This window comes from Aspergillus multicolor (genome assembly GCF_047715735.1).
Source record: "Aspergillus multicolor strain CBS 133.54 unplaced genomic scaffold BDW74scaffold_19, whole genome shotgun sequence".
Classification (NCBI taxonomy): Eukaryota; Fungi; Ascomycota; class Eurotiomycetes; order Eurotiales; family Aspergillaceae; genus Aspergillus; species Aspergillus multicolor.
Genome location: NW_027395970.1, coordinates 262,400 through 283,427, shown reverse-complemented (window position 1 = coordinate 283,427; position 21,028 = coordinate 262,400). Strand labels below are relative to the sequence as shown.

The window sequence follows — 21,028 nt, the reverse complement described above, 5'->3', positions numbered from 1 at the left end:
AAGATAGCGGGCCCGAAAAGCAAGATCAAAAACCAACCAACCAAGACTCCACTGATGCAAATGCATCTCGCCAGTTAATCGCAGAATGATATATGCCCCAGCAAACGCCCACGAGAAAAGCAAAACCGAGTTCCAGTCGCAAGAAAAGATGCCGATGTTGTCATCGTGCAGAGACCCAGCCCGTCGGGAATCGGCGTTTAATATAGGTAGTATAGGTACTTCGGAAATTGGTACCGATCCGAGGGACGACCCGGGTTCGCCGTGCGCTGGGACTATCGAGCATGGAAGCAGAGCGGAGGGTGTGGTCTAAGAAACGGCTATGTTAGAAAACCATGGTCATATCTCCTAGTCGCTGAGTATGGGGACGCGGCACGCGGCAGACTCACTTGCTCTGATTTGGGTAGCCCTGACTCCGCTGGCGTGAGCTCTCAATCGCCGGTGCCACAAAAGGGAGCACAACTGCGGAGAAAAGACATGATGATGTAATAAAGCGAGATGTGCGAGTGCTTGTCTGGGCGGCTCGGTTGACTGAGAAATGGCGGATTGTTGGACGTACGGCCTGCAGTTGGATGGTAGACATAGTGACTTGCGGTTGATTTAGGATTTGGTTGATAGTATCACGATCTTGCAGGGGTGTAAGAGTCTAGGACGAACGTTCAGGAGAGGTTTAAAGAGAGATTGAATGAGATTGAAATGAAGAAAGGTCTTGCGATGGGATATATAGCTGTAGATTTAGGTATCAGCAGGCATCTCATACAATGATACACAGAAGGTGTGGGGGTCATGCGGGGCCCAGACTCTCCACTTTCTTTGCTGCAGCCTGCAGGAGGAGCTCCTCTTTCTCTTCAAGTTCAAGAACTCGGATACTCGTCCAAATCGATCAGTTCACCTTATGTTCCTCTCTAATAAATGAACATACGTTGCGGAATAGACCTTAGCCGGTACATATTCCGAATTCCATTTCCTTCCCAGCAGTTTTTGAGTTCCTCGCAGCGAACCAGGGATCCTGAACGCGTGTCCAGGGGGCCTACTCACGCCATCAGTGAGATCCAGTCCCGGCCGAAGACTGCGGGGCGATATTAGGCTCGACTCAGCCCAGGAACGATCCTCTGGGATGGCGCATCATGGCGGTATACTTGCTCATGATGGCGACAGCTTTACGCTGAGAAATCTACTGTTTGTTCTCCCTGAAAATTGGGCTCCCATGGCGCGATGCGGGTTGCTGTCTGTCCGAGACTCCGAGTGGATTTGAGACCCCTCAGCAAGACATCAAATACCCATATAGCTGTGGTTATCGACTTATCGTCCATCATGCATGGTGTCAATCACCTGGAGCGGGAAAAGGGATTCCGCTGCAGAGATCATGCCACCCCGCCGATTGCCCAATTGACATCATCCACATTCCCGCTCATGACTCAAACACACCACGCGTCAGAGATCCCGGCTAAGCTCATGTTGAGATGATCATTCAAGACGGCTACCGACGGATCCTGGAGAAACTACGCTATGACCTGAGAACCTGAGAATCTATCTTCAAAGCAGTCAAGATCCAACCACTATCATGGGGCCCGCACTCTGTTATCCGCCTCACGGGCCAGGCGGCCCAAGCCACTCCCAGGGGCCACCACCTTCTCTTTGACTTTTAGCCTCATTCAGATGCACATTTAGGTCGAAGAGGCTAAAGGTAAGGTATTGGATCCTGCAGACGAATAGGATTTTCTCCCATTGTCAGCTCATTTGGAGGATGTTGCTTAGCTCGCGGTCTTATCGCCGACCGCGCGGCGTTAAGGATATACATCGGTTTTAGGGACCAGCATGTCAGTACTATCACTATGTGGCGGGCAGGGCACTCCGCTACTACGATTACTCTCACACCACTGTCGAGGAATCATCAAGCATTCTGCTATTGCACACTAATTTCCCACAACGAGTTTGCAAGTCTTGATTTCAATTTTAGCCCTAAAGAGTACTCCCAGCCAACTGCTCGGTTGATTGTGACACTACGCTTGGTTGGCGCATGCCCTAGCTAGACATTATTTCCACTTGTGGACGCGAGAGATTGCTCAGGCTCGAGACAAGTCATCACTGGTCTTGGTCCCCTCAGAATACTGCCGCTGGGTCACTTTGGCTCCGTCATACGAAGCGCAACTACAGAGACTTCACCGGAGCGTGAAACCGCGCCGATAGGACCCCTCACCGAGACTACCTCGTGGATGACTTCCGCATCAACGAGAACAATTTGAATGATTTTGTAGATAGTTCGGATAGATCGCACAAGATCGGCCATCTCCACGCCATTCTTCCAATCAATCAGAGAGTCGACTATGACTACATTGACCCTGTCATGGAGATGGCGGTCCTCAATGTCTTCCAGCTGCTGGGCCGGCAGGAATTTTGCTTCGGGAGCACTCCACGGACACCCTCAGCTATGGGTTTCCCTCATGTCTCCATTCCACGATCAACGTCTGCTCTTCTCCATGCAGGCGATAACCGCTAACCTCATTGGGATGCTCCGTATTCTGCGTGATGAGCTGATTACCAAGTGGCTCGGCTAGGAACGTGGTGGCTAGATAAGCCCCTACCTTAGCATACGCATCCTCATGGCCTACTTCGTTGGCAGTTGCATCAAGCACTGGAGTCAGTAGGAGCTGTGTTGCCACGCTGCCTGTCGCGTGGTACATTTACAAGCCACCACTATAACGCTGAATGGCAGGTGCCACGATCTCCTTGAATTCAGGATAAACAATCGTGAACGGAATACGTCGTTGTTGACAGAGCTCATGAAGCTCCTCTACCTCGGCGTCTTGCCAGCGTTGCAAATGCGCAGTCGGCAACGTTGAACAACTCGTACCGTCGTCCCGCCATTTAGCTATCGCCTCCATGGGTGTCTTGGGGTAAACGACATGCGCAAACATATTCAAGTCCTCTCCAGCATATACTTTCGCCGGCCTCTCACTTTCCCCGACGGCCCAGTACATAAGCTCCCGCAATATAACGCCGACTTTCCCTTTCCGAATGCACGTCGTTTCGGCGCTTTTCATGGCACGCTGACGGTAGTATACATTGCTCGACTCATCCAACTCATGGAATGCTTCGACCTCGCCCGATATTACCTTGTGGATCAGATCCGAGCCCTCGAAATATTCAGAATCTGTCAACCCAAGATGTTTCTTCAGTTTATCCATCGTGAGAGTTTTCCCACTGCCGGGGATGCCGTAAAGCCGTATCAGTCGGGGAGGCAGCGGGGGCGGGGGTGCAGGGTTCCATAGTGAGCTGGTTGGGTTCATTTTGAGCCACAAGGTAACAAGTCGACAGAGCAATCGAGTTGGTGCTCTCAGTAGTTGAAGATCGTACTTGCTCTCAGGTAAGTTGTTTTAGAACTGCGCTATGAAGATGATGAGCAGCAGAACGTTTTCTCATCCCACATTATGCTGAGATGATAAATATCGCCATGGAAGAAATGCCCCCTCCTTTCAGGCACTCTGGATCTTGACATTGGTCAAACGGTGTATATCTACTCCAGCGAGCACCGATTGATGCTGGAACCTTTCAAAGCACATCTCATTATGGCAAAGATGCATATCGTGCCCTTTCAGGATGCAAATTGTCCATGCAATATATGCAAACATCGATGCCGTCAAAAATCACTTCGGGCTATGCTGCACACCACGGCTGATACGGCCAATTGAGATTACCTGATGTTTGATCCATCAAGGAGTTATTGACCTTCTATGCTCAATCAGAATGTCTCTTCTCCTGGCCAGAGAATCTGAGGATTCATTAGAGTATTGTGAGCCTGATCCATGGTCCAACCGAAGATGACACTACACACCTACCCTACATATGAAGAAGGGGAACCCGCAATGCCAACAATACTCTATACTTCAGTATCGCCTGTCGTTACGCATTTCGTTATTTTCTGGCCCCCCTCCCTCTGTTTCCTAAATTCGTATGTCGAAAAGGATTGCAACCATCATATATACATCTATCGGGTGTCGACGCATATAATCTATCTAGTCTCTGTCTACAACGGCCTCACTCTATGCTCAGATCACAATGCTGCCCATCACCACTCCCCTTTATCCACAACCCCCTCGCCCCGATCCGACGCCTCCAGGAGCTCCTTCACCGTCCACGGCTTATATGTATACCCCGGTACGGCGTTGATGTTCTTGAACGGTGTCCCCTTGAGCAAAGACTCCTTGCACTTCTCATAGTTCTCATATGCATACTTCTGCGGGTCGTGCAAAAGCAGCCACATCCCCACCATCTTGCCCATGATTTCGGGGTTCTTGGCCACAGCATCCCAATCGGTCTTGTGGTAGAGCTCGCGGTTCTTGAAACCCATTTTCTGCGCGCAGGAAACGCGCTCGAAGCTGCAGATATCAGTCAGTCCCTGGTCGTCTGTAGAGGTGAGCAGGCTTACCGTAGGTGGTTATGCACCTTCGTCGCAATCGGTATATCCTCCTTCCCGGCAATACTCAAGCAGGTAGCAAGCGAGAACGCATCTTCCATGGCCATCGTTCCTCCACTAGCCGACGTAGGGAGGAAGGCATGGGCAGCATCACCAATCTGCACAACGCGCCCGCCATTCGACACCCATTTTGGCTGCGGGTCGCGCCACATGAGCTTCCAGTTCAGCACGGTGCGATTTGGCGTTGCCTCGATGAGCTCAGTCACGTACGGTTCCCAGCCCTTCACGGCCTCAAGCGCTTTATCGATGGATGTATCCTTGAACCAGTCTTCGGTGGCGGTTGAACTGTCTTCCTGTGAGCAACATATCAGCATAAATATCTGGGACACAAGTGCATTATAGCATACCCTGCACGTCAGCAAATAGCAAATCTGCTCCTTGTTCATACACGAAACCATGTGCGCGTCCGGCCCAGCATGCAGAAAGGTCCGGTCTACATAACCGCCAAGTTCCTTTGCAATAATTGGATTGCTCAACGCCGGCGCAACAGGAAACGTCGCCCGGTAGAGCACAAATCCCGAGGATACAGGGGGCTCCTTTGTCCCAACAACCACTTCCCACGATTTTGAGCCAACCCCATCCGCGGCAACCACAACGTCTGCTGTAAGTCGACGTCCGTCTGCAAGAGTAACCCCGGCATGATCCTCCGCTTCAAAGTACTCGGCAACCCCACACTCGTACTCAACCGGGATCCCGAGCTGAGCCACGTAGTCGCCCAGCACGCGATGGAACTTTGACCGGTAGATCGGCAGCGTCGGGTTATTAGGGTCGCCGACGGGAAACGTTCCGATCTGTGTGCCGTCGTATTTGCGTATCGTCACGCCCGGTGTTACGGATTCCTTCCTGGCTGCTTCCATGAACCCAGGCCATTGGCGCGGGGAATACAGAGCTGGACCCGTGATGGCAATGAGCTCGCCTAGAGTCTATCAGACTTTCTTCTTCTTCTAAGAATATAGTTGGCGCTTAGCTGGCGTACCGGATGTCTCCCCCGCAGCTCGCCGTTCAATAACGCGGACATTATGACCCTTGCGGTGGGCTTCAATGGCGAACGAGAGGCCTCCAAGGCCGCCGCCGACAACGAGAACGTGAATGCCGGTGTCCAGATCTCTTTCCATGGCTGATTGGCGTTGGGTGAGAGTAGAGAAGTTTCACTCCACGATGGCGGGGGAGCTGTTTATATATAAGCGCCAACGGTGGGGCAGCGTTGGGGTACTGGTACGATGTCGAAGGGCCTCGTCCTTGTTCTTGTCGATCTTTGGTGGAGGTTAGGTCTCGGAAGCAGAGGGCCAGGCGGCAGGTACCGATTCTGAGGACTCCAAGAGTCCGATTCGTTCTCTCAAGCCCATCAATCCTCTATTTTGATTATCTTCGCCAGCGGCTTCATCTTGCACAGAAAATCTGGACAGGAAATTCATTGGACACACTCGCTTCACCGTCCTAGGGATACGCTAGTCCTATAGGGCAGTAAAACAAGGAGAACGCGAATCTCGATACCGTCTTGGAAACGATCCGATAGTTGGATGTAAAGGATGATGAGCTCGTTCGTTCTTTCCCCAGACTACGTCCCTTGCACGTGACCAAGATGATATGCGCATTCTCTTCAGTAATCACCACAATCCAATCCAATTATCCCTCGTCATTTCTCACTTCACCTCCTCACATCCGGCGGCGCCAGTCTAAGTCAATGAAGAGCTCTCTGCAAGACTATTCAGCTGATAATGACCTCGTGGTGAGACTTGACGAAGCTGCAAAGGCTGATACAGATGGAAGGCCGTCTGGCGCTCTGTATTCTTTTGAGCAGGGCATGAGGTTAGGGCCGGAGTTGGCTGGGCTAATTGTTGGTCTATGACCATGGACTTGAATGAGCTTGGGCAGGCAGGAGGGTGCTGGTTGCACTTTGCGAATTTATGACTCTCTTGGAAAATCAATATAGATGCCTCTGAGACAGCACGTCACACCCCCCTTGAGTCATGGTCTACAGTACAGCTGTCCACAAATACGGAGCTTAATATCACGCAGACTTCGACTTTCCCGTTCCCCAGACCAGCTGCCTTAACCCGGAGGACCACGCCGCACTGGCATACTCGGCCTGCCAGAAACCAGGCACGAACTGAAATGCCAAACCCCGAATCACTTTACCAAACACAAACGGGATATAGAGCATCTCACTTTCCGCCCTCTTACTCGAGACCCCAGTTGCAGCAACATCCGCATACTGCGGTTCCGACGCCAGCCTCACAAATCCTTCCGCCAGATCTTCATACGAGACTGCAATATACGCGAAATCGCTGCTGATCACGCACCCACTTGCAGGCTCTTTTACCAGCGCGTTGGGCTGCACTAGAAGCACATCCACAAATTCAGAAGCTCCCGCTAGCATCTCCTGCGCCAACACAAGGTCGCTATACGGGCGCGCGAACGCATTGCGTATCATCCAGTGCAGGAGCGCCGGCCGGGCGGCTGCAAAACGCTCATTCCATGTTGCGGATGATAACAGGAGGAGTCGTGGTCGTGGCGTCTGTGCTTGTGCGTATTCGTGTTTGGTGCCTTTGAGTGCCACCAGAGCGTCGAGAATTGCGGTTGCGCAGTCGCGCAGGATACGTACGCCAGGAATATTCTCGTTCTCGCCAACAGTGCAGATGATTGTTGTTGCGCCGCATAGACAATCGCGGATGAGGGCTCTGTCATGAATGCTCCCTTCGAGGATGCGGACGCTGGCGTTGGAGGAAAGCGAGGGAAAGAGCGCTTCCAGCTTGCTTCGCGAACGGACGTAAATATTAATTTCGAGAGGCGTCGGGCTTGCGAGGAGCCGTTTGAGAATCAGGCGTCCGGTGTTTCCCGTGGCGCCCAGGAGGGCATAACGTTGGGGGCTTAATTCGCTCGTTGAAGTGGTCATGGTGCAGGTGGCTTGCTCTGTGCGCGAATTCAACGGGAAGAATACGCAGATAGGGAGCAGGTTACATGACCTAAATTGTCTCGTGGGGAGAGGTAAGAGCATACAACTCTCATGACCTCTGTGGAGAAGTTCGGACTTTGTCGGCTTTTGACTTTGGCGGCACTTTCTATGTCTACTTGGAGATATGGGTCTAACATATTCCCTTCTGGCATGGACCCCATGTTCTGACCATGTCCTTAGACTCCAGAATGCGACTCGAACTATGTGATGATCCGCTGTGTTCGTCTTGATCGGTGCAAATATGCTTGGAATGCTACGACCAGAAATTCCTTTTTAAAATATAGGACATTGAAACGGTGCTCTAAAAATACCTATCGGCTGGCTACTATCAATTCAGTATCAAGTCAAGAACCCCCTCTCGCAATAGAAACGCTCCGACGCCGGATGCAGTGGCACCGACGATCGAGGCATCTTGACCGGGTCAAGTGGATACGATAACGGGCTACGCTCCGGGGGAATATGCTTATATTGCGCCTCAATGGTTGCTCTCGTCTCGACCAAGCACCAGGTTAGCAGGTAGGCAACATCATCCGGCATATCGGCGCGGACGAGAACGAGAAAATTAGAGAAGTCGACGCAGGCAATCTCCTCACGGACCGTGCTCCAGAAGTTCGCAGCAACGTACGCCTTGTCGAACCCAACCCGGGGCAACAATTTGCCCATAGGGCCATCCTCCACAGGGATGGGAACCAGTGTGCGACTCTCAATCAAATCTCTCCACCACGGAGTCATGATGGCCTCTTGCATCACTGCATCTGCCTGTCCGTTTTCCACCAGCGCGATGACCTGCTCGGGTCGACAGGCCCTCACCCAGACTCCGCCCCATGAGCGAAGCGTGTCCTCGTCAAGCCCATGTGCTTGGAGTATCTGCGCCGAGACATACCCAATGAAGTTTGTGCCATCGTCGCTCGAGACCGCAATGCGTAGTGGGAGTTTGCGCTCGCAGATCTCCGCAAACGAACGCACGCCTAGCGACGATCTCACAGCGAACATCATACGGTCGCGTTGAGGAAGAACGGCCAGACATCGTAGGCCAGGAAGCGGGCCGGTAGCCTCAAAGATTTCTTTACCGTCAGCTGCCGCAGCAAGAAGGCCTGCTGGTGTACAGATTCCCAGATCGGCTTCTCCGCTGTGCACTTGCCGAGGAGAGTCAAGGCCGCCGTCGCGGAGGGAGAGAATATTTGTGCGGCTGCCGGGACCGGCACGGTCGCAGAACTCTTGAGTCAGCCAGGACAAGATGCGGTGGAAGTTGGCCTGGCCCCAGTCGCCGACGCAGCGAAGCTCGACGGTGCGGTCAATGGAGGGGGCTGTGTTGGCCATGGTCGTGGTTCTGCTGCACGTAGACTGGTTACCGTATGGTTGATTGCACATGCGAGGTATGACTATGACTCTCGCCTTTTGTTCTGTCACATGGTTTTATAAACCCGTCGTCTTACTCCTGTAAGTTGTAAGAGGGCACATCATAGTGGAGCCATGGGCCTCCAAAAGCCGCAAAGCCCGAGGGCCCCCCTTGAGTTCCTCATTTGGTCCGGCAGACGATTACACGGAGGGACTAGGTAGTAAGCATCATTGAAACAGACAGGATTTGACTTCAACCAACCGGGACAGTCCCTCATGCTATGTACTCCGTATGACTGTTCTAAGCTGGTTTGCGGGGAACTAAGCTTGGTGGTTTTAGGGATGAAGATCGCCGCCAGTGCACAACCCAGTGGGCCCCCGGGGTCGTCCCTTCCTTCCACGGAGGTCGGAGGCCAGGGGGATCGCCGCCGATGCCTGTTTCAACCCCTCAACTCTTTGACCGTCTCAAGTCACCCATCATGCTTTGTTCCATCCTGCAATCATCAGAATGAGTCAAGCCCAGCTAAGTTGTGAGACCTGCAAGCGCCGCAAGGTCAAGTGCGACAAACTGCAGCCTTGCACCAATTGCCACCGGGCTGGTCTTCACTGCGTTCCTGTGCGGCGGGCCCGGCTCCCGCGCGGGCGTACGATGAGAACGAAGATATTCCAACCCCCGGATCTATCGAACCGCGTCTCTATGCTCGAGGGCATTGTTTCCAACTTGCTAAACGGCCAGGCTGAGACTTCCACCGTGGGTTCTGATCGCACCGCGGGTCCCCCCATTGCAGACACTGCTCTCCAGCCAGCCAACAGCCAGTATGAACTCCTCAACCATGACATTGCACCCGGCGAGAGCGACGATGCTCGTCTTCTGCTTCTGCAAATCTACATGGTGCAGGTTGATCCCATATTTCCCATCCTGCAATGCTCCGCTCTAAGGGGCTATATCGCCCAAGGGGAACCATACCTCACATACCCTGCAGGCCATCCTTTTCCCCATGCTCTGGTATGCGCCATCAGTTATATGACAATAACCACCATCACAAATGATCGCTGCCATCGGGATTTCAATTGCTCTCGTGATCTACTCCTTGAAAAATACCATGGCTTGACTCAGTCTGCTCTCGAGCGCGCCGATTACATCAACACCGACGATATTGCTGTGCTGCAAGCCTTTGTACTATTCCTGGTATGTTATGGCAAGTAAATACCCTATCTGGCCACTGACAGCCATACAGGTATCGATGCAAGCGCACGACCAGAGTCGAAGGTCCTGGACGATGCTGAGTCTGGCCCTCCGCATTGCCCAATCGCTCCTCCTAGACAATCCCAACCCGCCATTCCCGGTGACTTCATTAGAGCGTGAAATGCGTCGCCGCCTTTGGCATACTATCTCGCTGCTAGACGTTCAAGCTTCTTTTGATCGTGGGTCAGCACCAATGCTGCATGTCGATTGTCTGGGGTCACAGCTTTTCCCAGTCATGGACGTTTCGAACTATTTCTCCCTGCCGGAGGACGGTCTATGCTGCGAATCAACGTCTCTTGCAGACCCGACCTTTATCACCGTGATGGCCGAAGCCCAGCGTGCGTTTCGCTCTTTGAACCTTTCCAGCTCCTCAGATTCATACGCACAGGTGGCCGGCATTGGAATGGCCATAGACATCCACTCCCGCTTGCAAATTGCCGCCTCCTTCCAAGCCAAGTCCCAAGAAATTCTCAAAGGCTCTTTTTTTGACCCATATAACTCGCCTCTTTCCTCTTTCTACCCATTCCTATCCCATCTTATAGCCGTCACCTACACATTCCTACAGCTAGCCGCCGTGCACCCCATACAGAGCTCTTCAATTTCCTCAATGTTGCACGACCCCGTATCGCGAAGCACCTCGCTTTTACTGGCTGTCAAGTTTCTGCAGACTCTGCACGAGATGTATAAAGACCCGCGCGTTGAACCGTTTCGATGGTACATGCGGCTGTTTGTCCCTTGGCACGGGCTCACTGTTGCCATGGATCAGGTCTGTGTTTGTGATGATGAATCGCTGCAAGGGTACTATCGAACTCGAGTGGCAGGGCTCTATTCAGAACTCCAGGAGCTCTTGCGGGATATACACAGAGGCTACCTCCAGCTGCCGTTGCAGCGGTTTGAGTCGCTTGAGCAAGCCCCTGTCTTAGATCATTCCGTGGTCGGCGATTATTTTGCGGGTCTGGATTTGACACTTTTGTATGACGGTGTGGGGAGCGCTTGACGCTTGACGATTGACGGTTGACGTGAGCAGCTAGGACAAAGAACATTGGTTCGATCTGTTGGGCTTCCTACGGCAATCAACGGATTTGGATTCCACATTTGGTTCGCATTTTCTGCTACGTACGGAAACCCAGAGCCAATGTTCCCGGCGCATCTTTCACGGATTGCAGTCTGTGCAAAACTAGCTTTGGAGAACGCATCGTTTCCAAAAGCGTTAACCCCCCACCGAGGTAGGGCTCATTCCTTGTCAGGTCTATACCCATCCCGACTGGGCAGGAATCCCTCAACGCCTTCCCCGAACCCCTCCCAGCCATCAAATTGGCTCCTGACTTTTATTGCAGCTTTGCGGTAGAACCCGTTCTTGACGCCGAAAGTCTCTTCGAATGCGCGCGGTGCCCGTACTACCTTGAAGAAGTGCGAGTCCTTGTACCATTCATGGCACAGGGCTTTCTGCATCAATGATTTCCAGTCATCGTCGCTCTTCAGCTGGATGGTCTCAATCGAGTCCATAAGATTGACGTTTACTTCAGGCCTCAGCTGGCAGATATAAGTCATTATCACAAAAAGTGCATACTGGCGCAGGATGCACTCGCGATCCATCGGAGAAAATTCCCAGAGAACACGCAACGCGTGTGCAACCGTCATCGTATGCGCGAGGTAGAAGTCAAACTTTCGCTCCTTGCTGCCAGTCGCTATGGCAAGCAGCACTGAAACGTCGCAAATGTGCTCGAGCTGGTGGGTCGAGTTAATAACTTGCCATGCATTCCAATGCTCGAGGACCGCATCTAGGCGTGTTTGTACCAAGGTCTCGATGTTCGTGATCCCCTGAAGCTCGAAGAGATTGTCGAACCGGGTGTCCACTTGTATACGTGCGAGCACCTCAGCTAGACTGGACGTCTTGTATGTTGACGTGTCTGGTGGGTAGGCATCTAAAAAGCCGTGGGCTGGATTGTACTCCGTGCAGCAGAGGGAGAGCGCTTCTGTGGCGACAGCGGGGGATTGCAGCTCCCAGGCATAGGCAAGATGAATCAAGGGGTGTCCGACTGCGTCCACCACTTAGCAAGATGAAGGAATCTTTAGATGGGAAGTCTCACGGCCACCCGTGAAGCCGTTGATTAACGGCTCTGGTCCTACAAAAAGATATTGCTGGAGCATTCCCTTCCAATCTCCATTGTGGATGTGCTTTAGTTGTGAATCAAAGTACTGCACGTACGCGACTGTGTACCTTTTGAGGTCAGCAAGGAGTTCAGTGAGCACCATGGTCAATTTTAACGTCAAGCTTACTCCTTCCGCCCCAAAAACTCCCTCCAATTCTGGCGCAAGATCGCACGCCCAGTGATGAACGTATCATCAATCTCCCGCAGTGTTCTGATTTCGTGCGCGTACAGCTCCGCTAGCTGATCTGTTGAGGAGCCCAGGAAGTACGCTGAGCCCAGGAGCTATACGTTCATTAGCGTTTAAACGATACAGGTGCGATTGGGAAAGGAAGAGTACGTGAGGCAGATGGCTATGCAGAATCAGTTTCGGTTCGCGCAGGGGCGCAACGGACTCGTGACCCTTCTCAAGGAGGTTTCGCAGGGTGTTTGCCCGCTCGTTCTGGGTATCTGGGTCAAGTGTGTATACGGGCTGCAAGCTATCAAGCTGTGTAGGGGCCGGAAGGCGCACTGGGCTGTCGATGCAATGGGCCATCCTGGTCAGGTATGATTGTAGGATATTCCTGCTCGCCCCGGATGCGTTTGCTTCTTATTTTCCACCCTCAGAATCCATCACATCATACTACGAGGTGTCCCACCGCAGGGAGAGTTGCCGTGTGCTCGGCTTTTGGACGGCTTCGGGTTTTAGGAACTCCACCTTCCATTCATTGACACATGACGATCGCTTTCCAATTCGAAACTATAGTGGAACCCCCGGGCTTTGCGCCTATGAAGTGGAAGAGGAGCGACGGAATTCTGGACCATGTTCCGAAAATGAATCATGCCAGGGCCGGGCTTTGCGGGCATGATGTACGGTAGGTACTTCTGCGGTCGGGTTGATCAGGGATGATGCCTACACACAGCCCTTTCCTGGCACCTTCAAGGTCTCAACAACATTCCTACCTCCCTAACGGAAAGGTACCTTGGTAGCTTTTTCTTCTCTCCATCAACGAGACGCGGCAAGACGACGACCATGTCGACAACCAATTCTCCTTCCAAGCCGTCTATTTTACGCATGCTCATTACCGGATCTCATATTCTCCATCAGCATGGGTACGCACGTCCTACCCAATACTATAACGGGCTCATGGTTGTTGCAGGATTCTTGATGCGTATGGGCATCTTTCTGTGCGGCACCCCGACAACAAAGATACCTTCTTGATGCCTCGAAACATGGCACCCGCCCTCATATCATCGCCGAGCGATATCGTGGAGTATTATGTAGACGATGCATGTCCCGTTGATTCCGCCAGTCCAACCGGCTACGTTGAGCGCTTCATCCACAGTGAGATTTACAAGCGGTATCCAGATATTCAGAGTGTCGTCCACAGCCACTCGGCCGCTATTCTTCCTTTCACCATCACAGGTCGGTATACGGATGATTACTGGAACCAAGGATAGCATGCTCAAAGTTCATATAGATATAGAGCTGCGCCCGTGTGTGCATATGGCGGGCTTTCTAGGTGAGCAAAACGACTACATTATATCTCTCTAATCGCTGAGGAGCGATACTAATTCACTTCATCTTCGGGCACCCAAGTGCCCAAATTCGACATATCGAGGTTCTATGCCGATCATGATACTCGCGACCTCCTAATTAGGAACCAACGGCTAGGGCAACATCTCTCAGCGAGATTTTCGGCAGGTGCCGAGAAGCCCTACCACCCAATTGTGCTGATGCGAGGTCACGGCTTTACAGTAGCTGGTGGCAAAATCGAGGAAACTGTCTTTCGAGCCATCTACACGGCAGAGAATGCGCGGGTGCAAGCTGCGGCTCATACATTGCAACTAGCTGCTGACGTGGCCTCATCGAAGGAAAATGAAAGCGATGAATTATACTATCTGCATGATGACGAATTGCTCTCTACGACGCAAATGGGGCAATGGTCTGTCATGAGGCCGTGGGAGTTGTGGGTTCGTGAGACTGAAGTGAACCCACTATATTTGAACAATGCTTAGCCGACAATGAGTTCAAATGGTTTGGTCTGCAAATCAGTTCGGTGCTACCTTGTCCGTTGCTGTCCACCTGTGTCCCTACGGAGTGTCCCTGACGGCAAATGGCCCCGTCATTGCTTTTTTTATGGTGGCACTGGAGCCTTGGAATCCCCGACGTAACCTGGTCTGTTATGTTTTATCAAACAAATGATCAAACAACAAATCAACACTTAAAAACAGCCTTCCATCGGTAGAGATTGCCCAGCCACAGATATAAGTCCATGATGCGCGTCAGATCACAATGGGCATTGATGTAGCACGAGGCTTCCCCTCCGGCTCCTTCCGTACGACACGCGAGGGAGGTCTCGTCCACTCGCTCTCCTATCAGGCCCTTGGCGACTGCATTACCCCGCCGAGTCATTGACATGTCAAGTTGAACCACAAAGTAGTTGGGTCTCCTTGTCGCCCGTGGTAGTATCGATAGGGTCGATTAGAAGGCAGGATGTGTGAATGGCTAGCCCCATTTAAAATGATCCGGCAACGGAGAGCCTTGATCTGAATGCGAGACTGCGTCATATCTGATAAAGGGATGGCTGATACTATTACCAGTTTATGGGGAGTATTGCGAGCGAGCTGAAGTTGGAACATCCCTAGGATAGCCCTGCTCATCAAGGCTGATGACCAGGGACTCCTTGCCTCGTCTACCCATGGTTTTTTGCGCTGCATTCTACGGCCCGGGGACGTTTAAAGAGCAGATCTCGCCGAAAATATGACATGATACTATCGACGCCCCGCGGCTACAATCTTTAGCCTTACCGACCAGCCTCTGAGGCACGCCGGGACGGTCTGTAACCGCAAGCTGCATCGAGCCCATGGGACCGCTATTAAGTTCGAGAAATCAAGGTATGGTCACACATCGCGGCTGTCTCACAACAACCCTATCACCCCTTGCGCGGTTTTCCGCTCCCAAAAATGCCCCTCAGACCGCATATACCATAAGACAACGCGGAGCGGGAAGCAAGAAATATAAAGATCGTTCTGAGCCACACCGAAACATATCCAAACCGGTCATTTCACGCCTGTACTAATCGAACAATGGCAGCCAAAGCACTGGAAGCAGAGGACAAACAGGACCATCCCACTAAAACCTGCGAAGACCCAGACATGGCAACCGGCAAACTGGAAGAGACAGGGGCCGATGCTATCGATGCAGACGACCTTGTTCTCCGCGCAAACGGCCACAAGCCTGAGCTCCGTCGGCAGTTCAACTGGCTGTCGGCACTGGGGCTCGCGTTCTCCATTACGAACTCATGGGTCGGATACTTGGTGCGTCTACTACCTACGAACCGCTCTGTCCTATCCTCCCACAAAAGAAGCCCCTCTGACCATGGTATGCAGAGCAACTTCGGCCAGAACATGGCCTACGGCGGCCCGCGGCTGGTGGTAGTCGGCCTTCTGCTCGCCTTCTTAGCGCAGTCAATTATTAGTATCGGTCTGGCCGAGATAGGATCTGCGTTTCCATCTAGCGGAGGCCAATACCACTTTTGCGCTCTGCTTGCCCCGAAGAAGTCGAGAAGGTTTGCGGGTTATATTATTGGGTGGATGTCGGTTGTTGCTTGGTGGATCACTACGTACGTTTTTACCCCAATCTAGGTGGTTGATTAGAGTAATGTATAAGTGAAGGTCATCCGGTATATCCCTGGCGGCAACAACACTAGCAGGCATAATCAACTTCTTCGACCCGAGCTTCACGGCAGAGCAGTGGCAGATATATCTCTTTTTTGCCGCCTTCGCGGTTATGACAAGTGAGTTCATCTTCTAGTGCAATATACTCCAAGCTAATGTTGCGCAGTCATTCCTGTCTTCGTTGCGTCCAAGAAAGTGGCCTTCATCTGCCAAATCACCCTGCTCATGTCCGTTGTTGGCGTCACGATAACCCTTTTCGTTCCAGTCGGTATGCATGAGCACGTCCGGTCAGGGTCGTTCCTCGTTAGCCCAGGTACTGGCGTTGAGACAGGCTGGGGTCCTGGGATATCTTGGATGCTGGGGATCTGCAACGCCATGTATGCGTTCGGTGGGACGGATGGAGGTTAGAATCTTACCTGCTACAACCCTCACATACAGTTCAGGGCGATTACTGATGACGAAATAGCCCTCCACATCGCCGAAGAGATGCAAAACCCCGGCCGACGTATCCCCCAAATCATCATGTCAACACTGCTAATTGGCCTCGTAACGACACTTCCCTTGATTATTGCTCTTCTCTTGTTCTCGACGGATACGGAGGCGGTTGTTGGTTCGCAACTCCCGAGTGCGGAGCTTCTTTACCAGGCGTAAGCTACCATTCCAACATTGAGATAAATGCTAGACGGAATTGACAAGTTCCGAATAGAACGGGCAGTAGAGCAGGCACAATGTTCCTGATTACATGGATACTCATCGTCTATATCTGTACGTTCTTATACAGACCCCCATCCGTCTCAACCTAATTGACATGAATAAACAGCATGCCTTCCTTCGCAATGGGTGACAAGCGGGAGGATTGCGTGGGCGTTCGCAAGAGACGTATTACTACCTATAAATCTTGCCTTTGAAAGTGGCCTTACTGACAATTGAAGAACGGCACCCCCTTCTCGCCCTACTTCAGCACCATCAACCCCCACCTGCAATTCCCTGTTCGGACCACCACCGCTGCATTCGTGTTCGTCCTTCTTTACGGGCTATTATACCTCGCCTCAACAACAGCATTCAACAGTATCATCACCTCCGCCGTCTTGTTCCTGAACATCACCTACGCCGCACCACAAGGGATTCTCCTGGTTAATCGTCTACGTCAATACCTTGCCCGTAAATCTACAATCACCGAGAAGAACCGCATCCTACCACCCCGATATCTTGACCTTGGTCCTGTTGGTACATTCTGCAACGCCTTTTCGATCCTCTGGATTATTGTTCTCGGTGTCTTCGTCTGCTTCCCGCCTCGCCTTCCGGTCAGCATCGAATCGGCGAATTATACCCCTGCTGTTGTGGTGGGCATCTTTGCGATCGTTGTGTTGTTTTGGGGCGTTAGTGGGAGGAAGATGTTCACGGGGCCGAGGGTTGATTGGGAGGGGTTGAGGGGAGCGACGTAATGGCGAAGAGGGGAGGAGAGAAGGATGATTGAGGGACGCACGCAAGACTACTTAGATCAGGATTGAGGAAGAAAGTGGAAAGGAGGAAGGAATAGGAAAAGAAGTTATAAGTTTAGGCGACCAAAGTGGTCTAATTCATCCATCAAAGAGGATGGACAAGAACATGAAGGCCTGGCAACTGCCGTATGCACATAGATAATCCACATGTACCAGCACAGCCAGAGCCGCATTCAGGTTTTATGAACATGAAAGCAAAGACAACATAAAGAAAATCATCAAGTCCCCAAGTCGTCTTAGAGGGATAGACCAGCGAAACCAATCAATTTGCGTCGCAGTGGGAGACAGTGGCCGTCGCAGCGTCAGATCCGGCACAGTCAATTCCCGTCGTCACTAATTTAGGTAGCTGGGAAGCATGTCCAGAGGAGGATCACGACTGCATGGAAGATGAGAACCTTCAGGAAGGTCTCCCAGGTTACGTCTTCGAGGGCGTGGACGCGGGCAAGGATGACTGTTTCCCAAGTTTGGAGGTCGGTGTCGTTGGCTGGGAGGGGGCTGGTGTCGTCGTCGTCGTCGTCGGAAGAGGAAGAGGAGGAGGAGGAGGAGGGGTCAGTTTCTGAGTCGCCCTCGTCGCCAGCGTCGTAGGCGTCTGCCTCTGGCATCTTCTCTGGCATCTCGGATGCGGTCTGCTCTGAGGATGTGCAGTAGACGAGAGTCCAACCTTCATCCGAGTCAGCGTCAGAGCCAGAGCCAGAGCCAGGCCCAAAGCCATAGGCAGGATCAACCTGGATGGGTCAGCATTAGCACAACACCAGCGAGCTTTCTTCTCTTCAGCTCGAGGTCGCAACGTACGTGGGACAGAAGATTGCGGTATGCGCGGTTGCGAGCCGTTGGGAAGTGAGAGCGAGGGGCACCAGTGGGACCTGGACGCGTACGCGGGCGCTGGGAGAACATCTCGGACACCAGGCGGGATCCGCAATTACGAGTAGCGATCTGGACGGAGATAATGACGGACTGGGTTTGTTGGTGTTAAGTGTTCGCGGGATGTGCCTCGAGGTCTGGTGCTGGTGGAAAGGGATGCTGGAGACCACCCTGCAGACGGGACTGACCTGGAGCCGGACAGCGGCTTGATGGAGAAGAACAAACAGAGTGACTAGAGTGGTAGTGGAAGCGCTGCAGATGCCAAAGCTCAGCAGGGCGAGCAGGAAAAGGGCAAGCCAGCAGTAGGGTAGCATGATGGCGGATGAGGAGGAGGCCTGTTAGAGCAAACACAGTGTGAGGATGGACTGTTGAAAGTTGAAACAGAAACAAAGTTGGGGGGATGGAGTTAGAAAGAAAAACAGGCCTCAACTCAGAGAGTGGGAGGTTGATGAAATAGTGAGAATCGAGAGTTCAGGAGTCTTGCTGTCTGGCTTTGCTATCCACTGGAGCATCCACTGGTGAGGAGTCGGACACTTAGGGCTAGCTCCCTTGCACCCCTAAGAACAGAACCATGCACCTCCAGCGAGTAGAAAAACAAGGGATTTGCTTTATCTCAGAGTGCAGTGTGTGAATAATGTTTGATAACTCCTCTTTAATAGTTCTTAGTCTCTCTACAGCCATTCAAAAGTCCAAGCAGAGTGTGATTCAGGTATGGTATGGTGCTCAGACAATCTACCATACCCTCTTTGTACTGTGAAACATCTGCCATATGCACAACTACCACTGATCGGGGTTGGCTTCTGCGATTAATTCCAACCTGAAATGAGACACCGGCTGCAAACTGTCCTTTGCTATCCATGTTCCGTGCCTTTTACAACTGCTGGACGTAGTGTCTACTAGGCGTTAGCCAAAAGTACCTAGGTAATCCAATAACTCTTTCAATATTACTACTACCAGGGCTGAGGTCTGCCTCTTATCCAGGCCTGGTACCCAAGGCCTGGGTGATTCCGCGCTATCTCTTTCCTAGAGAGGGATCAAACGGGCGAAGCTCCCAGCGACAGCAATTTCTATCGCATTATTCCATTGTCACGTCTATCCACTCAAGACTGCACCTCCCAGGCTACCTGCAACAGATCTTCTCTCTCCACTCTAGTCTCCCCCTCACTCAATCTATCTACCCCCTATGTGGCCTAATCGCCCTCACCCCCTCCACAAAATCAAAATGTCCCATGCCCCCCAAAAAGCCTACATCCTGCGGTCCCCTGGGCGCAACCCCAAGCGGACACAAGAAGTCATGCGGAAAGCCCAAGTCAAATGCATACCCCGTTTCAATTTCGGCGATATCCTCGGCCGTGAGTTCCAGGCCCAGTGCGGCGATGTTGGCCTTGAGGTGCTCGATCTTGCGGCCGCCAATGATCGGGAAGAAATATGGGGTCTGCCATATAAAAAACGAGATTAGCTTCAGCTTGGCTCTACCAAGAAGAAGAAGAAGAAGAAGAAGGGACGGGGAAAAGAAAGTGGTCGCGGTCGTACCTTCTGCATCGTATACGCCAGAGCGACAGAGGTCAAGGGCACGCCATGCCGCTGCGCAACCCTATCCAGAACCGCAGAGACCTGCTCCTCGCGACCGAGCATCCTCTGCGGCGTATTCCGGCCGTCTTTCTTCGGCGGGGCGTTGGGGGACCTGAAGTATCCTGCAACCGAACTTATTAGCACCATAATCCTCTACTTCTTTCTTAGACGCAAAGGACGGAAGCCAGCTAACCATTCCCCAAAACCCCCCAAGCATGCACCGCCATGCCCTCCTCGCGACACATGGGGATAACCTCGCGCTCGAGATCCCTGCTCTGCGCCGAGTACCGTCCCTGGTACACCGAGAAGGGACGGAGTCCATGAGACCGCGCGTACGCATTGCACCTGGCCACCACCCACGCCGGTGTATCGCTGATCCCGAGGTACAGGACCTTCCCCTGCACAATCAGATGGTTAAGCGACTGCATGAGCTCGGATATCTCCATGGAGAAGTCCCACGCGTGCACGAAGTACAGATCCACATAGGTTGTCTGTAGATTCGCTAGACTATTGGCTATAGAAACGTGCATGGCCTTTGTGCTGTTGCCGCCGTAGTTGCTCTCCTGGACATTTTTCCCGGTCATAGGCGATAAGGCGAACTTGCTTGCTATAACCATCTCATCACGACGGCCAGGGTACCGCGCCATCCACTCGCCGATCCAGGCCTCGCTCTGTCCGCCGTGGTAGGCGTTTGCCGTGTCGATGAAGTTCCCGCCCAATTCGTAGTAGGTGTCGAGCAGGGAAAAGGCCGTTTCCTTGCTGCACTCGCCCATCATGCCGGCCCAGGCGTTGCCCAGGCTCATTCCGCCCAGGGAGAGGGGGCTTACGCGGACGGAGGCCGAGGGGGCGAGGAGGCGGTGGCGGCCGAGAGGGCTCTTGGGAGGGGGTGCGGTCATTGCGGCCATGGTTGGTGATTTGGGGGTATTGCAAGTTGGTTTAAAGAAGGGGAGTGTTAGGTTTGGTTTGTGGGGCTGGATTGCTAAGGTAGGTACCTGTTACGGAGGGCTTAGAGGGTTTATATAGGGCTGATATGGGCTAGTCTCAACTCCATTGAGTCTGCATTTCTAAGCAGATACATACATTCATGGTGTCTATCACCGCTGAACCCTTATTCCCGTCCCGAGACTCGGGGACTGGACTCTATCGCAGTTAACGTTAACCCCGGCAGGCATTCGGGCAGTTTATCCCAATTGGGCATTGCTTAACTCCGTCGATTCGGGATCCGATGATCGATCGAATCGCAACTTCCGAAGCCCTGCCGGAGAAGCT

The 21,028-nt window shown here is 52.5% G+C and overlaps 10 protein-coding genes across 10 annotated transcripts; 3 read left to right on the top strand and 7 right to left on the bottom strand.

Annotated features, from left to right (window-relative positions):
* Positions 1-2,681: 2,681 nt before the first annotated feature.
* BDW74DRAFT_179843 (uncharacterized protein) lies at positions 2,682-3,287 on the bottom strand (the record flags this gene model as incomplete). Its single annotated transcript, XM_073729567.1, has 1 exon — positions 2,682-3,287. One exon carries the CDS (start codon positions 3,285-3,287, stop codon positions 2,682-2,684), a length of 606 nt encoding a protein of 201 aa, XP_073582153.1.
* A 779-nt stretch (positions 3,288-4,066) lies between these two features.
* On the bottom strand, positions 4,067-5,589 carry BDW74DRAFT_179842 (uncharacterized protein; the record flags this gene model as incomplete). The annotated part of the gene is made up of 4 exons (XM_073729566.1): positions 4,067-4,376; positions 4,427-4,767; positions 4,822-5,390; positions 5,451-5,589. 4 exons carry the CDS (start codon positions 5,587-5,589, stop codon positions 4,067-4,069), a joined length of 1,359 nt encoding a protein of 452 aa, XP_073582152.1.
* Positions 5,590-6,485: 896 nt separating this feature from the next.
* BDW74DRAFT_179841 (uncharacterized protein) lies at positions 6,486-7,370 on the bottom strand (the record flags this gene model as incomplete). Its single annotated transcript, XM_073729565.1, has 1 exon — positions 6,486-7,370. One exon carries the CDS (start codon positions 7,368-7,370, stop codon positions 6,486-6,488), a length of 885 nt encoding a protein of 294 aa, XP_073582151.1.
* Positions 7,371-7,769: 399 nt separating this feature from the next.
* On the bottom strand, positions 7,770-8,750 carry BDW74DRAFT_179840 (TAXI family TRAP transporter solute-binding subunit; the record flags this gene model as incomplete). The annotated part of the gene is made up of 1 exon (XM_073729564.1): positions 7,770-8,750. The coding sequence occupies one exon, from the start codon at positions 8,748-8,750 to the stop codon at positions 7,770-7,772; it is 981 nt and encodes a 326-aa protein (XP_073582150.1).
* A 289-nt stretch (positions 8,751-9,039) lies between these two features.
* BDW74DRAFT_40214 (Zn(II)2Cys6 transcription factor) lies at positions 9,040-11,517 on the top strand. The gene is made up of 3 exons (XM_073732696.1): positions 9,040-9,957; positions 10,007-11,240; positions 11,352-11,517. Exons 1-2 carry the CDS (start codon positions 9,277-9,279, stop codon positions 11,009-11,011), a joined length of 1,686 nt encoding a protein of 561 aa, XP_073582149.1. The 5' UTR covers positions 9,040-9,276; the 3' UTR covers positions 11,012-11,240; positions 11,352-11,517.
* On the bottom strand, positions 11,130-12,699 carry BDW74DRAFT_186085 (questin oxidase family protein; the record flags this gene model as incomplete). The annotated part of the gene is made up of 4 exons (XM_073731187.1): positions 11,130-12,053; positions 12,105-12,235; positions 12,295-12,449; positions 12,505-12,699. The coding sequence occupies 4 exons, from the start codon at positions 12,697-12,699 to the stop codon at positions 11,248-11,250; spliced, it is 1,287 nt and encodes a 428-aa protein (XP_073582148.1). The 3' UTR covers positions 11,130-11,247.
* A 239-nt stretch (positions 12,700-12,938) lies between these two features.
* On the top strand, positions 12,939-14,359 carry BDW74DRAFT_40159 (class II aldolase/adducin family protein). The gene is made up of 4 exons (XM_073732695.1): positions 12,939-13,256; positions 13,304-13,569; positions 13,625-13,666; positions 13,744-14,359. Exons 1-4 carry the CDS (start codon positions 13,177-13,179, stop codon positions 14,160-14,162), a joined length of 807 nt encoding a protein of 268 aa, XP_073582147.1. The 5' UTR covers positions 12,939-13,176; the 3' UTR covers positions 14,163-14,359.
* Positions 14,360-15,302: 943 nt separating this feature from the next.
* Positions 15,303-17,269, top strand: BDW74DRAFT_168947 (uncharacterized protein; the record flags this gene model as incomplete). Its single annotated transcript, XM_073726917.1, has 8 exons — positions 15,303-15,464; positions 15,537-15,769; positions 15,822-15,943; positions 15,991-16,227; positions 16,291-16,471; positions 16,531-16,589; positions 16,645-16,703; positions 16,757-17,269. 8 exons carry the CDS (start codon positions 15,303-15,305, stop codon positions 17,267-17,269), a joined length of 1,566 nt encoding a protein of 521 aa, XP_073582146.1.
* Positions 17,270-17,578: 309 nt separating this feature from the next.
* On the bottom strand, positions 17,579-17,933 carry BDW74DRAFT_156364 (uncharacterized protein). Its single transcript, XM_073724984.1, has one exon. It carries the CDS (start codon positions 17,926-17,928, stop codon positions 17,665-17,667), a length of 264 nt encoding a protein of 87 aa, XP_073582145.1. The 5' UTR covers positions 17,929-17,933; the 3' UTR covers positions 17,579-17,664.
* Positions 17,934-19,361: 1,428 nt separating this feature from the next.
* Positions 19,362-20,664, bottom strand: BDW74DRAFT_186076 (uncharacterized protein; the record flags this gene model as incomplete). The annotated part of the gene is made up of 3 exons (XM_073731186.1): positions 19,362-19,622; positions 19,721-19,881; positions 19,953-20,664. The coding sequence occupies 3 exons, from the start codon at positions 20,662-20,664 to the stop codon at positions 19,362-19,364; spliced, it is 1,134 nt and encodes a 377-aa protein (XP_073582144.1).
* Positions 20,665-21,028: the final 364 nt, after the last annotated feature.